The 15,076-nt window shown below is 46.9% G+C and overlaps 1 protein-coding gene across 9 annotated transcripts in view; it reads right to left on the bottom strand.

The window, feature by feature from the left end:
- Nucleotides 1–6,777: 6,777 nt before the first annotated feature.
- GRIA3 (glutamate ionotropic receptor AMPA type subunit 3) overlaps nt 6,778–15,076 on the bottom strand; it is a 602,976-nt gene continuing 594,677 nt past the window's right edge. For 6 of the 9 annotated variants that reach the window (XR_004359634.1, XR_004359635.1, XM_032702135.1 and 3 more), the window contains 3 exons: nt 12,272–12,386; nt 9,839–10,086; nt 6,778–9,269 (listed from right to left, as the gene is read on the bottom strand). Coding sequence is in view for 7 of the 9 variants with exons in the window: in XM_032702135.1 (XP_032558026.1) it covers nt 9,841–10,086; nt 12,272–12,386 (361 nt within the window). In the remaining 2 variants the exon portion in view is untranslated. The remainder of the gene's footprint in view (nt 9,270–9,838; nt 10,087–12,271; nt 12,387–15,076) is intronic. The other 3 variants (XM_032702133.1, XM_032702137.1, XM_032702134.1) reach the window with 2 other exon arrangements.

Raw genomic sequence — 15,076 nt, 5'->3', positions numbered from 1 at the left:
GTGAATTGTAGAAGATTACAAACCCTTGCCCTGCAGTGCAAGGACGACACAGACAAATTGGGAAGAGAATTGAGTAAGAGTTATCCAGCTCATTAGAGGTGAGAAAGAATTCCTAAAAAGGAGAGTAGCCAAGCTAAATGCTCAGACTTTTAATTAACTTATTAGGGCATTCTAAAATGAAATAATTCTATCAAAGTCACTCTAGTCTTTGGGATTTCCTGGAGTGCGAGAGGTGGGGCTTTGGCTGGGGCTGCAGCCACCATCCTGCCCTGGGCTCAGGGCTGTCACAGTGAGGTGGGTGAACCTGGGCAGAGGTCACCCTGGCCACTGAATACAGCGTGACCTCCCAAAAAACAGGGGACTGTCTGGCATCCCACACACTGAAAGGTGAGTTGAAAAACAATCATTTAAAATCTGGCTTTGAGGAACTGTGTACCTGCCATGGCAGGAGGGTTCATCCCTCACCTGCTTTGCCCCTGATGTGGCAGGAGCAGTGGGGGGAGAGGAGAAGAGATTTGGGATGGGGATGCTTATGCTGACTCTGCCACTGGTTTGGCAAGTGCAGACACACCCACAGTAAACTGCCACAGAAGAGGGAAATAACTGAACTTTGTGACACAAAGAGCATTCTGTGGCTGGGATGACTTGGGTGTGCTCTGCTATGTTCCGCTACAGGAGCAGTCTCTCACCAAGTTAGTGCCTACAGGAGGGTTTTCTACCTCAAGGAGATTTCAAAAAGAAAAAGGCGGTCATTCTGATCCTTCTATCCTACATGGATCTCTGCAGGGACTTGGCTGCATGTGTGGAAAAGTCAGTGAGGGTTTGGTGATGGGATTTGTAATTAAAGCACAGCTCAATGCAGGGGGCACGCCAGGGACCTTGAGTGGAAAAAGTGGGGGGTCAGTGAGTCCCAGAGGGCTGGGGAAAGCATGGAAAGAAGGGGAGCTGGCCAGGTTGTTTAGCTGTTCATGCCACTGGCACACTAATCAACTTTATGTCCAGAAGGCCAAGAAGAATGGCATCCTGGCTTGGATCTGCAATAGTGTGGCCAGCAGGACCAGGGCAGTGACCGTCCCCCTGTGCTGGGCACTGCTGAGACCACACCTCGAATCCTGTGTTCAGTTTTGGGCCCCTCATGACAAAAAAGACATTGAGGGGCTGGAGCAGGTCCAGAGAAGGGCAACAGAGTTGGGGGAAGGTCTGGAGCACAAGTCTGATGAGGAGTGTCTGAGGGAACTGGGGATATTTAGCTGAAGAAAAAGGGTCTTGGGGAGGACCTTATCACTCTTCACAGCTACCTGAAAGGAGATTGTAGCCAGGTCTCTTCTCCCAGGTAACAGGACAAGAGGAAATTATCTCAATGCTTCAGTGGAGGTTTAGATTTGATATTAGGGAACAACTGTAAGGTTGATCAGGCATTGGAACAGGCTGCCCAGGGAAGTGATGAAGTCACCATCCCTGCAAGTGTTTGAAAGGTGTGTGGGTGTGGCTCTTGGGCACATGGTTTAGTGGTGATCATGGCAGTGCTGGGTTAAGAGTTGGACTTAATGATCTTAAATTTTTTCCAACCTAAGTGATTTTATGACTACATTTGAGACGGTTGTGGGGAAAAACAAACAAAGCTGGGTTGGTGGTGGTCCTGGCCCGTGGTCCTGGGGGAAAACCTGCACCCATTAATTAAGACCTATCTGCTGTGATGTTCTAATTGCTCTGTGTAATCTGCAGCATCTGTGATAGGTCACAGATTCAGCTATTCCATAATAAGGCATTTCGCCTCAACTTTGGCAAACTTCCCTTGTTTAAAGGGCAGGGGAATATTAAATAAACACCATTTATATTTATTTGCCTCAGATCAAACCGTGGCTCTTACATTAATTTTGCAGGATTTTTTGGGTAATTAGCCTGCTCAGCCCATATTTGGAATTCAAATCCAATATTTGTCGAAAGGCTTGGAATGATATTAAAAATCTGCTTCACCGAGGACAGGGGAGGGATAAACGCGAGGCTCGCTACGTGCAGCCGTCCCCGGAGCGCGGCGGTGCCCGGTGTTCACCGCGGGCCGGGGCCGCGCAGGGCTCTGGCCGTGCCGGTCACAGGAGGCGGCGTTTCCCCCCATCCCGGCCGCTGCATGTCAGTGTTGAGCCGAGCACGGCAGCAGATCCCCGTCCCTGTTCCCTGATCCATCCTGACGTTACAGAATCATAGAACGGCTGGGATTGGAAGGGACCCTAAAGATCATCTCGTCCCAACGCCCTGTCATGGACAGGGACACCTTCCACTAGACCAGGTTGTTCAGAGTTCCATCCAACCTGGCCTTGAACACTTCCAGGGGTGGGGCAGCCACAGCTTCTCTGACAACTGTGCCAGTGCCTCACCACCCTCACTGGGAAGAATTTCTTACCAAGATCTAATTTAAACCTGTCCTCTTTCAGTTTAAAGCCATTCCTTCTTGTCCTATCCCTCCATGGCTTGGAAAAAAATCTCTCTCCATTTCTCTTGTAGCCTCTTCAGGTACTGGAAGGTGCTCTGTCTACTCCAGCCCCAACTCTGGTCCTGCCTCCATAGGAGAGGGGCTCCAGCCTCATGGTCTATTCTGGACTCGCTTCAGCAGGTCCATGTCTTTATGTTGTGGCCCCAGAGCTGGACACAGTGCTCCAGGTGGGATCTCAGAAGTGCAGAGTAGAAGGAGTAGAATCACTTCTCTTGACCTGCTGTCCACAATTCTTTGTGATTCTGCCCAGGGTATGATTGGCTTTCTGGACTGCAGGTGCACATAAGTTATCCCCACAGTTATCTCCTTTCCCTCGCTGTCCACCGTGCCCCACTCTGCCCCTGCAGCAGGGACCAAACCCTTGTCCCCTCTCCCTGCTCTTGCGGCCCTGCCCCCAAACCTGCCTGCAGCAGCTGGCCCAGGGCCCAGGCACTGCTCTCCCACACTGCTCTGCTTTTATATTCCTTTAATCAATTTCTGGTGTTATATCACACCCTTCCCTACTTGTTACAGCGTATCAAGCATCTGCCATGTGCTCATTAATTGGTCAATTACTTTATTTATATGCTAAACATTATCTAAAGCACCAGTCATTACCAGCATCATGGCTGCAGTTTATGTTGTGCCTTTTTTTATAGGCTTTAAGTGCCTTTCCCTCTCCTTGCCATCAAGGCTTGGGTTCTTGCCTGGACCCTGGTTAACCCTTTGTGGACCAGCCACCAGCTCAGCCCCATTCCTTGGCTCTGTGCAGGTCCCCACTCTTAGATGGCAGGTCCAGCCCTTCCTCAAGCTGTCTCCCTTTGGCTTTAGCTTGGTTTTTTTTTTTTGCTGCCTTCAGCTCCTCCATTCCTGAAAGTAGAATAAAGTAAGAAAGACGTGAAAACACAACAAAACAGATGACAGGAGAATCCCTGTAACTGTCTGCTGGGGCAGGCCAGGTGCCACCACACATCCTGGTTTCAATCCTCATCTGCTGCTACAAATTAGCTCCAAGTTCACCTTGGGTGTCAGCTCTGCCTGCTTACTTAGAGGTGTCAACAGCCTCTTCACCAGTGGGAAATGATTCTGGAAAGCCTCTGCTCTGCCTCGGCTCTGCTCTCCCCTGCCCTGTGCTCCACCACTTCTCATGGCACCTTCCCTGCTCCTGCTGCCCGTTCCTGCTCATCTGACTGCAAGTTGCTGTAGAGTGGGATCTTCTCCCCTTGCTCTGCTGTAAGATGTCCTGTCATCCTAAAATGCCACGATGGTATAAATAATTTAGGGTTAACACTTCAATGTTAGAAACAGCAATAAGTAAATACTTAGTGTGTGCACAAAGGTTTCATTATCCTGCCCTTTGTGTCAGCCCATGGAGTCACTGCCACCCAGCACAAGTCTGCCAGTGCCATGGCATCCAGCAAAACCAGTGCTGCAGGTGCTTCCAGTGAGCTTGATCAAATCCATTAGGGAAGGGCAGAGGTTTTACTGTTATGCTGCTGTAAGGTGTGTATGGCAGCTCCTTTGCTCGGATTCCTCTCTGGATACCGTGTGGTTTTTGGCTGCTCCTTGCCTTGTGGGGCAGCTGCTGCCAATGCCTGTGCCTGGGGGAAGCTGGAAAGCATTTTTCTTGATGCTATTGTAGTACTGATGCCACACTATAAACCAGTCTCATCAGTCCTTCTCAGACTGATGAAACAAAGACAAGGAAGCCCAGAGTCAGAGTAGGATTGGAATGTTGTGGGAACAGGGGGGAATTTTAGCCAAATTTGTCTCCCCACAGGGCACACATGAGAGGTGTCCCATTGTGGTGGTGGGGCTTTGGCCTGAGGCTCCTGGGCTGGGCACGATGCAGCAGTGGCTGCCCTGACCCCGTTGGAATTAGCCCATGGTGAAATGCCAGCCTGGGCTCTTCCTGCAGCCCCAGTGCCACGGGGGCACCGAACGTGGCTCAGCACAGCACTGGGCTGCAGGCACTGCTGCTCCTGGGGGCACTGTCCTCCCTGATACCAATTTTAGATGTATTATATTCTGAGCTAATATTACTTTGAAATTTATAATATCCATGCAAATATTATCTCTGTACTTAAATCCTTTAGGTTAATTGAATAGAGCTATCATTATCCAGATCTTGTTTATGTATTGCTGCCTGCAAAACAGAGCCAATTTTCCAGACTGAAATGATGAATATGAGAAGCAAAGACATTTCGTAATTTAATGTTGATATCCATGATGTATTATTATTTAAATAGCCATAAAGAATAATTATTTTAAAAAAATAAATGTTGCAGTCCTTTGCACAAAACCTTTGAAGGAAAAACTATGCCATAATGATACAGTATGGATTTTATTTTGTTGTCAGGTGTGCTCTGTACCGTGGGGAGGAGCTGCTATTGCTTTGGGCTTTTAGGCCTGAACTTTAACACTGTTGACATCCTTTTGCTCCCATTGATGACTCTGGAAACTGGATACATTACTCTGAATTTTTCCTTATATTACTCCCCCCCGCCGAAGCCTAGAGACAAGGTCACGTTGGGGTGTGTTAGAGCCCAGTGTTCCAGGGCTGTGGTGCAGCCCTGCTGCCATTGCTGCAGCCTATGTAGTGAAGTCCAGGTTTTGGCCTGAAGTGCACTGTCCTCGTGGCCCAAGGATGCTCTGGATTCCCTACAGCCACAGCCTGGCCCAGGATCTGTTCCTGCCCCTTATCCCTGTGGCTGCAGTCCCATGTGGAGCCACTTCCCACCCTGTCCCAGCTGACCAGGATCTCTCAGCTCACTCGTGCAGCTGCGTCTCTTCACCCTAATTGCTTTGTTCTGCCCGACTCAAATGTATTAGAAAACCTCAACGCTCATTTTGCAGGATCTGGTGCTTGGTGAGACCGTGGTGGGGCAGCACCACACCAGCTGCTCGCGCAGGGCCAGGATTGGCATCAGTCTGGCATTGTTGTTCCTCTCACACCCTCCCATCTCAGTGCTGGGGCTCAGCGGGCACATTAAGCCCTGCTCGCAGTGGCCCATTTTGGCAGGTCCCCGGGGAAGGGACCATTGCTCACCCCCGTGGCTGGTGCAGGGCTGCGTTTGGCTGTCAGGCAGCAGGTCAAGACCGCTCTCTAGAAAACGCAGCCCGCCCACGTTTGCCTGGACGTTGAGCATGAAATGAAGGTTAAAGGACAGAACAATATTTTTTTCCATGTCTCCCTGCATTCATTGTGTGGGCACTTTACATATAAATAGGCTCATTTCAGCACAAGCTCTCCCAGGGCCAAGGCTAGAAAGGCCCGTGCCCCTGCTCCCAGGGGAAGGGTGGCCCCCACAGAGCCCGGCGTGCCCAGCACAACAGCCTGCTCACACCCACAACCCGAAGCCTTTGTCCTTGTAGGACTTTTAGGGTCAAAAAATTGCTGTTTATTTTTCTCACTTAGCCCTTGCTTATTCCTGAGCTTATTTTGCTGTTGCTGAAGCCTTTGCTGAAGACATGGTGGTGGGCTCAGCCCGTGTCCCACTGCTGTACTCACATAAAACAAGCACCAGTGGCTGGCAGCAGTTCCACAGGGATTGGGGCCAGGCTGAAGCAGCCCCATGGTTGAGACCAACTGCTGGGTGCTGGATGCTGAGCTGCAAAAGATACCAGTGATTGCCACATATGTTTTTCCATTTGTTAATCCTGTTTAATATCAGGATTACTTCCTATAGTTCATAGTTTGTGGTGACTCGGAAAAACCATGCTGTGGATGAAGTAAACTCTATTGAGTTGGGATTAGTTGCAATGTTGGTGAAGGTTTTTCTTAAAAAAGCATTGCTGAAGAGGTGGGAATTGCAGGAAAATACATCTGTATAGTCACCATTTGAGGAATGTTTTTACCCACACTGCTGCCCACTGCAGGGGCAGAGCATCTCTTGCCCTGGCTGGAGCCCTGAGGGTTCTCCCCTGCCCCTTCCCTGCTCCCCACAGGGTGCCCCTTGGACCTGGCCAGGATCAACCAGCTTCACTCATCAAGAAAACAATAAATTAGTTGGTTTGCAGGGTACCAAACCAGAAATATGCACTTTCCAGCAGTGTGGTGGGAGAAGCACCGGTGACACCCCTGAGGCCTGAGGCCAGGCTGAATGGGGCTTTGAGCAACCTGGTCTAGTGAGCTTAGGGTAGGGTGGTTGGAACTGGATGATCTTTAACGTTCCTTCCAACCCAAACCATTGGAGGGTTCTGTGGTAAATACCTGTGGAGCATCCCACACTGGTCAAAGGGACAGCAGTAGGGAGGGTCTCTTTCTCTTCTGATGAAAAGATAAGCAGGCTCTTTCATTTTTTTTCTTTACAGTTTTATTTACAAAATGTATTAAAACTCTTTGTACAACACCTCATCAAAATGAGGCTCAGTAATTGATGCCCACACATGCAGTTTATGCTTTTACAGCCATTAGTTTGCTTGGCAATTTTTCTGCTCACTGAAGTGCAGTTTCAACGACCAAAAATAGGAACTTAAATTACAAAAAAAAAGAAAAAGAAAAGGAGGGAAAATACCCCAAAAGGAAAGAACCCCCAAATCCCCCAAAGCAAAACAAATTAAAAAAAATATACCAAAACAAATCATTGTGAGACTACTGCCGAACTTCCAATAGCTTGAAGTTGGTAGCCGAAATTGGTAAGCACTCAACACATTTTGTTTTAGCTTTACATGCAAGTTTAAAAAATATCGAACCATTTACCAAACTCCCTTCACTGGTGTGAAGCCTCCACTCTTAAAAATTGATCTGATAAACATACATCTTTTATACAGCTTTTAAGAAAAATGTTTGTTTTAAATACAACTCATAACCGCACAGCTTTAGCTCGCCCTTGCTGGGGACGTGATCGCGTTCAGAAGTCGAAAAAAAAAAGATCACAGTTTCATGAAAAGAAAACGAAAACAAAACAACAATTTTTTTGTCAATATCTTGTTAAAAACTCGAACAATAAATTATTCTCCTATGAGCTTTTAAAATGATTTTATATTACAGTTTGTTGGAAATACTTATTTTTTACGAGACTTTCTTTTTCTTTTTTTTTTTTTTTTTGTTTTTGTTTTTAAATCCTATTAAAAGTTCAAATCTATCATCAGCAAACTAAACGCCTAAGGGTCAGACTGGTTTAAATGAGTTTCTTTTTCATTGTATGTTACTGATGAAATAAAACTCTATATCGTAAACTACAGAAAATACATATTGTCGATTAGAGGTAATTAGTATGCAGATATTCCACTGAACATTTCCCATGTGATTGACAATATGTTTAAAGGTTTGTGGTTTCCTTTTTTTTTTTTTTTTTTTGTCTTTTCCTTTTTTTTTTTTTTTAAATTTTTATTTTTAAAGATGAAGTTCAGTAGTTTCCAGGCAGAGGTTCAAGGCTGAAATGCTGCTGTCTAAGACGCTGGATGTGAGTAATAGCGAGCCCCTGCCTGGAGCAGAGCTGGTGGAGTGCGGTGTCCTCCTCACTGAGAGGCAGGGACAGGAGCATCCTCTCACCAGGAGCCATGAAACAAGAGTTGGCAGGAGCTGATATAATATAACAGTACTAGCAGGAGTCATGTTAGATCGCTTACTATTACTCTGGAACTGCAGCTCTAATTTGAGTTACTATCCTCTTCTCTTACTTCTGTTTTACAAGGACCATTACTGAGAAGCATTAGCTGAGCACAGTGCTAGTTGGGAGAGAACTGGGGTGAAGCAGAAGCAGGCCTGGGAAAAAACTAACCTGCCCTTCTCTTGCTTCATTGCTTGATATTAAACAGTGAATTAAAATGCAAATGCACAGCAAGAAAAGAGATATATGGTCTGAACCTAAACAGCAAGTAGCTTTTCCTTTATTTTTTTATTTTAAAAGCCACCCAATGTCATTTTAATAAAGCACCTGTAGGTATGCCTGATGATAGAACAAAAAAAGGAATGCAATATTTTCTGCCTGCACTTTAGCTACCTTGTCAAGGAATTAATTTATTGATCTGGAAGCAAGACATGCAGTTCCACAAATTCCCTTCTTTTGGATTTACGGATTCACGGTCATTGACCTTAATTGGTTTGAATGCACAGACTCTTTTCTTCAGGTGTTACACCTTTTACTGTTATACAGAATTGCTCAAATTAGCTGGAGAGATCAAAGTGGCTCAGAAAAAAAAATAAAATCACACCACTGTAAGTAAATACTGAAACATCTTGACATCAGCTCCTACAAGCAGTGGCAGGCCGGTCCGTGCTCGCACGCAGCAGATTTCTGAGGCTTTGTGTCAGGAGGAGTTTCATAATTTGATACGATTGGGGTGGCTGAGGAAACCGGCTGCGATTTGCTTTCAGGACACAAGTTCAGTTACTGTGCAGTGGTATCAAAGAATGGCTTTTGTTGCACTGATTTTTATTACAAGAATTTTTTTTCTCATACCAACATCTTGTTACCCGTCCTTTCCTTTTCTTTTTCCTTTTCTCTTTTTCTCATTTTTCTTTTTTTTTTTTTTTTGGTTTTATTTTCTTTTTCTCTTTTTTTTTTTTAAATTTTCTTTTTCTTTCGTTTTCCTCTCTTCTTTTCTTTTACTTCTTTCAAGCAAAGCAAGAATATTTCACTGATGGTTTGCATTGTTGTGAGTCTCAGAGTCTTCCATAAGGCACTGAAGGAAAAAAAAAATCAGTTTTTCCTATTAAAAGTACATTGCACCATCATCAACGCGTGTCACGCCTGACACCTCGGAGAGAGTACGACTGGCTCAGGTGGTCCAAATCCATGAAGTAGCCACATTCTCTGCTGCTTTTCCTCTTGCATGCTGTCAGGGTGAGGATCTATAATAAAACCAGAAAGATTTCATCACTGCCTGGCAGCGAGGGGCAGGAGAGCTCAGCCGGGGGAGAGGCACAGGCTCTGGGCTAACCAGGCTTTTCCAGAGTAATTTTTCAGCAATTCAGCTCTATTTTTTTTTTCCTGCTTTAGAAATCACAAATTCTAGTGTGGAAGTTTTTGTTCTATTGTAGATTTTTTTGAGACTTCCTAAGAGCACTTACCTGATCATAGTTTAAAAAAGAAAGGGGAAGAGATCACCAGCAAGAGAGATGTGATTTTTAAAGCATTTAACAAAATACTTCCATTTTGAACCAGCACGATGCTGGAGAGAGGAGTTACTCACTACAGCATGAAGCCAGCTACCACTGTGTGCAATACAGGATGGTACCAAGCTTACTTCTGATCAGGGCAGAAAATTAAACCACTGACACTTCGAGACTGCCACAAGATGACGTCTCAGAAGCCCTCTTGCAGCAGCCCGCTGATGCACACAACACAATAGCACAGACAGTTAAAAAAAAAAAAGAAAGAGGAAACCCCAGCGGGTTCAGCTCCCGGCCCGCAGCCGTACCCCTAGATTTTCACACTTTCTGTGCCGTACACGTTGTAGCCTTCTCTGTAGGTAGCGTAATTCTGGGTGTTGGTGGAGGGAGCAGGTTTGAAGTTCTGCGTGTTCTTGGTGAGTTTCATTCGCTTGGACTCGGCCCGAGACTTGTAGCAGAACTCGATCAGTGCCACCATCATGGCCAGCCCCAGGCCTCCCACAAGGATATAGAACACCCCAGCAACATTGCTCAGGCTCAGAGCGCTCGTCTTGTCCTAAGAGAAACGAGCGACGCCGTTAGCTTTGCTGGGAGGAGCAGACGGGCAGACAGACAACAAGTTACTTTGCACTTAGTCCTAGCAGGAATAGCTGCACTCGTGGTGTTTGGCGTCCGGCTCACGGACCAGTGCTGTCCCCCCATCCCCGCAGCCTGGGGCTGCACAGCAGTCACTGCTCTGCCTTCCACCCTGTGGCGGGTGAAGCCCTGGCTGACTCCAAGGCGATGAGATATTTTTGGCTACTGACTGTCCCAGGCCTTTGGTGCCCCAGAGCAAACCTGCCTACGGCCAAGCATCCCTGGTGGCAAAGGCACTGTGGGAAAGCTGTGCCGGGGAAAGCAGGGGCTGAGTAAAACAGCGAGATTTAGAAAAGGCCATGACAAAACCAGAACAAGAAAAAGCCAAACCACTGCACACTTGGTTCTGGTGAATGTAGGTAAAATTGTTGAGATGCTGCTAAACTTATCTACGTTTTTTTTCAATATTAAAAAAAAAACAAAACACCCTAGGAAGATGGTCAGTTACTTAGAGGTCAAGCAGCAGAGTCCTGAGCTAAACTAGCACCTCTGGGAGAGTGAGTTATTGAATAAAAACAGACATTGTAAACCAAAAATCACTGGCCAGGGTTTACCTTCCTTCAATACATGTCAGATGGGAGAGAAGCTTGCATTTTTAAGAACAGGATTCTGTAATCACAATAAATAGAGCTGCGACCCTTTTGCTGCTGCACGGGCAGGCAGGCTGGCTGTGGGCAGGAAGGGTGGCTGGCATGGCCCTGGCTGGGCTGGCACACCACACCACACCACTCTGGGATGGACAGGCAGGTGCCAAAGCAACCTGGCTGTGCCCAGAGAGGACACTTGCTGACAGAGCTCAGTTAACAAGTCTCTCCAGGGAGAGAAAAAATCGCATATAGTTGGAATAAAACAGGGTCTACCTTGCAAGTGTCTGTGCATTTCACGAGCAATTTGGATACGTGCAGTTGTAGCAAACAGCCTGCCATGTAAACTAAAGATCTTACTCATTTATATCCCTTTCCAATTACACTTCCCTTCTGCAGCTGTTGCGTGTTCACATATCCCATGATCCCAAATTTATCTCATACAACAGCTACAGGGTTGTGCCCTTAGCGACTTCCAGTCCAACTGAAATCAATGAAATTTTATTATTGGCTTCGCTGGAACTTGAAATTGTCCTCCGACACTGAGAGGGTGCTTTGAAATTATAGTTTTCTGTTTGAATGATTACAGAGAGCACTTCCAAAGGCACCAGGGGAGTTAGGCACTCAACTGCGACCGATTTCAGCTGGAGCTGGATTTCTCCTCCTCTTGGTGCCTTTGAAAATGTCCTTCACTCCAACAAGCCCAGCACTTTTACAGGGGTTTTCTCCCCAGTGGGTCTATAAGCATTAAGAAAAAAAACCCCTCTGTGTTTTCTTTTAACTGAATGGTGTAAATAAATATTTCCTGCAATTTAAGGGGTGATCCACCTCAGGAGTGTGATCTCCCCTGGAGTCTACAATGGTTCCACATGAGGCTGGCCAGCCCCACAGCACAGCTGGTGGGCAACAGGGCAGTACAGCAGCAAAATGGTTCAAAGCAATATAAAAAGGAATATACAACATTCAGGTAATGACTCACCATTGGGATTTCTAGATTTTTTTTTTTTTTAAAATCCAACCCATTTCAGACTGAATTGGGAAACAAGGTGGGAGAGGAGTTTTTTTCCTTATCAATGGTCTGTCCTGAAAATTTACATCCTTAGCAAGCATGTGATTGTCTCCCAAACTGACATGTAGAGAATCTAAGTCATAATTTTGAAACAAAAATGTGTTTTTTCAATAAAACTAAAAATAAGAAAAGATGCTGGCCTGAATAATACAAAATGACTGTGCTAAAATTTGTGCATTTAATTGAAAACACCACCTTGGGAGACTCTGGGGGCTTCTCTCTGCATGTTTTTCTAGCAAAATACTCACATAGTAAAACATACTTACAACTACAGTCTGCTACTGCATATAAGAAAAACGCTGTCATGTTCTGAGACTTAAATTATTTTTTCTAGTCTTTTCTTTCAACCTTCAAAATGTAAATAGCAACTTCTGAAAGTCATTCTTGGTATAAACAAACAGTGGGTCAAAATGTGATTGCTAATCAGTACAAAAAGACCTTCAGCGACTGACCTTACTTCCGGAGTCCTTGGCTCCACATTCACCCTTATCGTACCACCATTTGTTTTTCAGCTTGTCTAAGATGCCTTGTTCACTGAGTTTCAATACTGCAAGGTTTACAGGAGTTCTTCACGTGGGAAATAACATAAATAACATTATATTATGTTATTTTATGTTATTCAATCTTTAAACTACTTTAATACTATACAAAGCGATAAAGCAGGGTTCCTGGCCACAAAGTATTTACACTGCAGGCAACTGGATCATCCCCTTAAGTTAACTCTAGAGCATCTCTACATTACCAGGTCCTGCCCATATCGCTTTGAGTAATCGGCACTCACTGTTAAATGAAGGCAGTAGAAACAAAGCAAGGCCAATTTCCCAGTTTGGTGCCCCACAGACACCTGCAGTAGCTTTATGGATTCGGGTGGGTTTGATCTAGCAGGACCCTCGTATTGCACTAACAGACAGAAGCCCCAAATCCAGCCCCTGTGGCTTCTCACAGTCAAACAGGGCTCGTGGCTCCCAGTTCCCCACAGCCCACGTGTTGTGGGTGGGTGTGTGCACATCTGCAGAGCAAAGGCCCCCAGGGTGCATTCCTGGAGGGAGGCTTTGCCAGCGCTCTCCGCTGCTTCCCTGCCAGCGGTGGCTTCTCCAGCTCCTGTGGTTGCTGCTGCAGGGGCTGTGCTCGGAGGCACGGTGCTTGGCTGCGCTCCCCAGAGCATCCTGAACTCCTCCAGCCCAGGGAACTGCAGCAGAAAATAAGCAAATGCAGACCTCTGTGAAGCAAATGAGTGAATATGGAAACGCTTGCTGAAAGTGCCCAGGGTGGGAAATGTTGGCAGGACAAAGGGAGCTGCTGACTGGTGCTGCCAAGAGCCCACAGCCCAAGGGTACCTGAGCTCATCTGCCTTTTCCCTGTGGGAAAGCAGCACCTGAGGAACTCTCAGTTGGGTTTTGTCATTTCCATCTCCTCCTTGTGTGATGTCTTGGGTTTTTTCCTGCCTGCTTCGCTTAGACAGGCTCCCCGCATAAGGGACATCCTCAGTTCCTGCTCCTGCTTGAAAAGCTCTGATTCCTGCTCCATGGCAGTGCAGGGCAGCTGGTGGGGTGGAAAGGGCTGGGCCCTTATCCTCAGCCATGTTGTGCCACTTTGCATGGGATAACACCAAGCAGACACATTCACGGCCCACTCTGGGTCCATCCAGGCCTGTTGTCAGTGGAGGAGATGCAGGAGCTGAGCCCATGTCTGCCCCAGTGCCAGCCTCGTGTCTGGATCTTGCTGCTCCCTGTCTTTCTCCCACCCTTGGCCAAAGGGCCTGAGACTCTGATGAGAGGAAGAGACTCAGGAGACAGAGTAGCACGACTTATACAAAACACCTGAAATACAAGCTTAACTGCACAATGGAATTTAGGGAAAGGTCCCCAGACCAGGAGGGCGAGCCCCGCCATGCCTGGGGCAAGGCAAGATGCTGGAAGAAGCAGCTGGTAAAGAAAAGCCCCCTTCCCTCATCTGCCAAGGAGCTGCCTCTGAGATGGCTGTGAGATTGTTGGTGGTTGATGCTGGACAGCGCTGCCCTCGGAGGTGCTACGTGCCCTTTGGGAGGAGGGCAGCAGCCCCATGGAGGTGGGATAGGTTGTGCTCAGCTGAGCCCAGGCAGTTTGTGCAGCACCAGATAAAAATGATCATGTTCAAGAGCTCCTGAGCTGAACTCCCCACTCCCACTGACATGACCCAGTGTGGTGTCACCAAGGCCACCAGGAAGGCAAGGGCAGGGAAAAGCCACTGAGGCGGGGAGAACCACCGGTCCCTGATCCCAGCGGCAGCAATGCCAGCACTGCCTGCAGAGCTTCCTGGATGCCCAGGGAGAGGCAGCACCACTTCTGGTCTGCACAGGGCTCCGTCTGACACCAGCCAAGATTTTATTTTTATAAAATGGCTATTTTTAAGCGGCAGCTGTAATCTAATTAAGTATCAATCAGGGCTGGCTGTCCGCACTCAGGCGGACACAGCCGACGGCTGGCAGTGACAAGCCGCAGGAGACTGACCATGTTTGCTGGCTCGGTGCTGGCAGCAGGCACGGAGCCCCTCCACCCGGAGCCAGCAGCATCCTAAAAAGCCAGCTGTGCTGCAGCTACACTTACATCCTCCTGTAGGCAGGGCCATAAAACATTAACAGGATCAAAGCACGCTCTGCACACTGCAAACACCCTGGGTGCTGCAAGTAATGCACCTGCCCCGCTGGGTTACACTGATGGCCACCAGCCAGGTCCTAGTGAGGCCACCACTGTGGACTCTCCTGGACAGCAGTGGCTGTGTTGAGACCCCCAGTGACACCCAGGCAAACACACTATGAGCAGCTGTGCATGACTGAAATGCCAGTCAGTGAAAGCTGAGTGCCTTTACCTACCACTTACAAGCACCAGCGGAGAGTGAGGTGAATTATTGTTTAGAGAACAGTGCTCTCATTTTAAATTTCATTTAAAAACCATCCAATTTGGAGAGATTTTATGCAATACATCTCTCCGCTTTGAAAAGCATTGTACAGCTGAGAATACACAAACAATAGGAAGAAGGTTATAAACACCTTTCCTCCTACCTGCATATTTTATTGTGCAAATTTTCCCTTCCCCCCAGTCCTATTCCAAACACTATTTTTAATTTGCATGCCTTTACAAACCCCATACGGAGCACCAAGAATTTGCATAACATCCAATACATTATAGATTAGCTTTCACAACATTATACAGTACTGGGAAATGAGGAGGCTTAATATGCTAATTAGGGTGCTGTATTTTTTTTCCAAAACCAAGATT

Source organism: Chiroxiphia lanceolata, chromosome 14 (assembly GCF_009829145.1).
Source record: "Chiroxiphia lanceolata isolate bChiLan1 chromosome 14, bChiLan1.pri, whole genome shotgun sequence".
Classification (NCBI taxonomy): Eukaryota; Metazoa; Chordata; class Aves; order Passeriformes; family Pipridae; genus Chiroxiphia; species Chiroxiphia lanceolata.
Note: the sequence above shows the minus strand (reverse complement) of the source record. Positions and strands in the feature narration are given on the sequence as shown.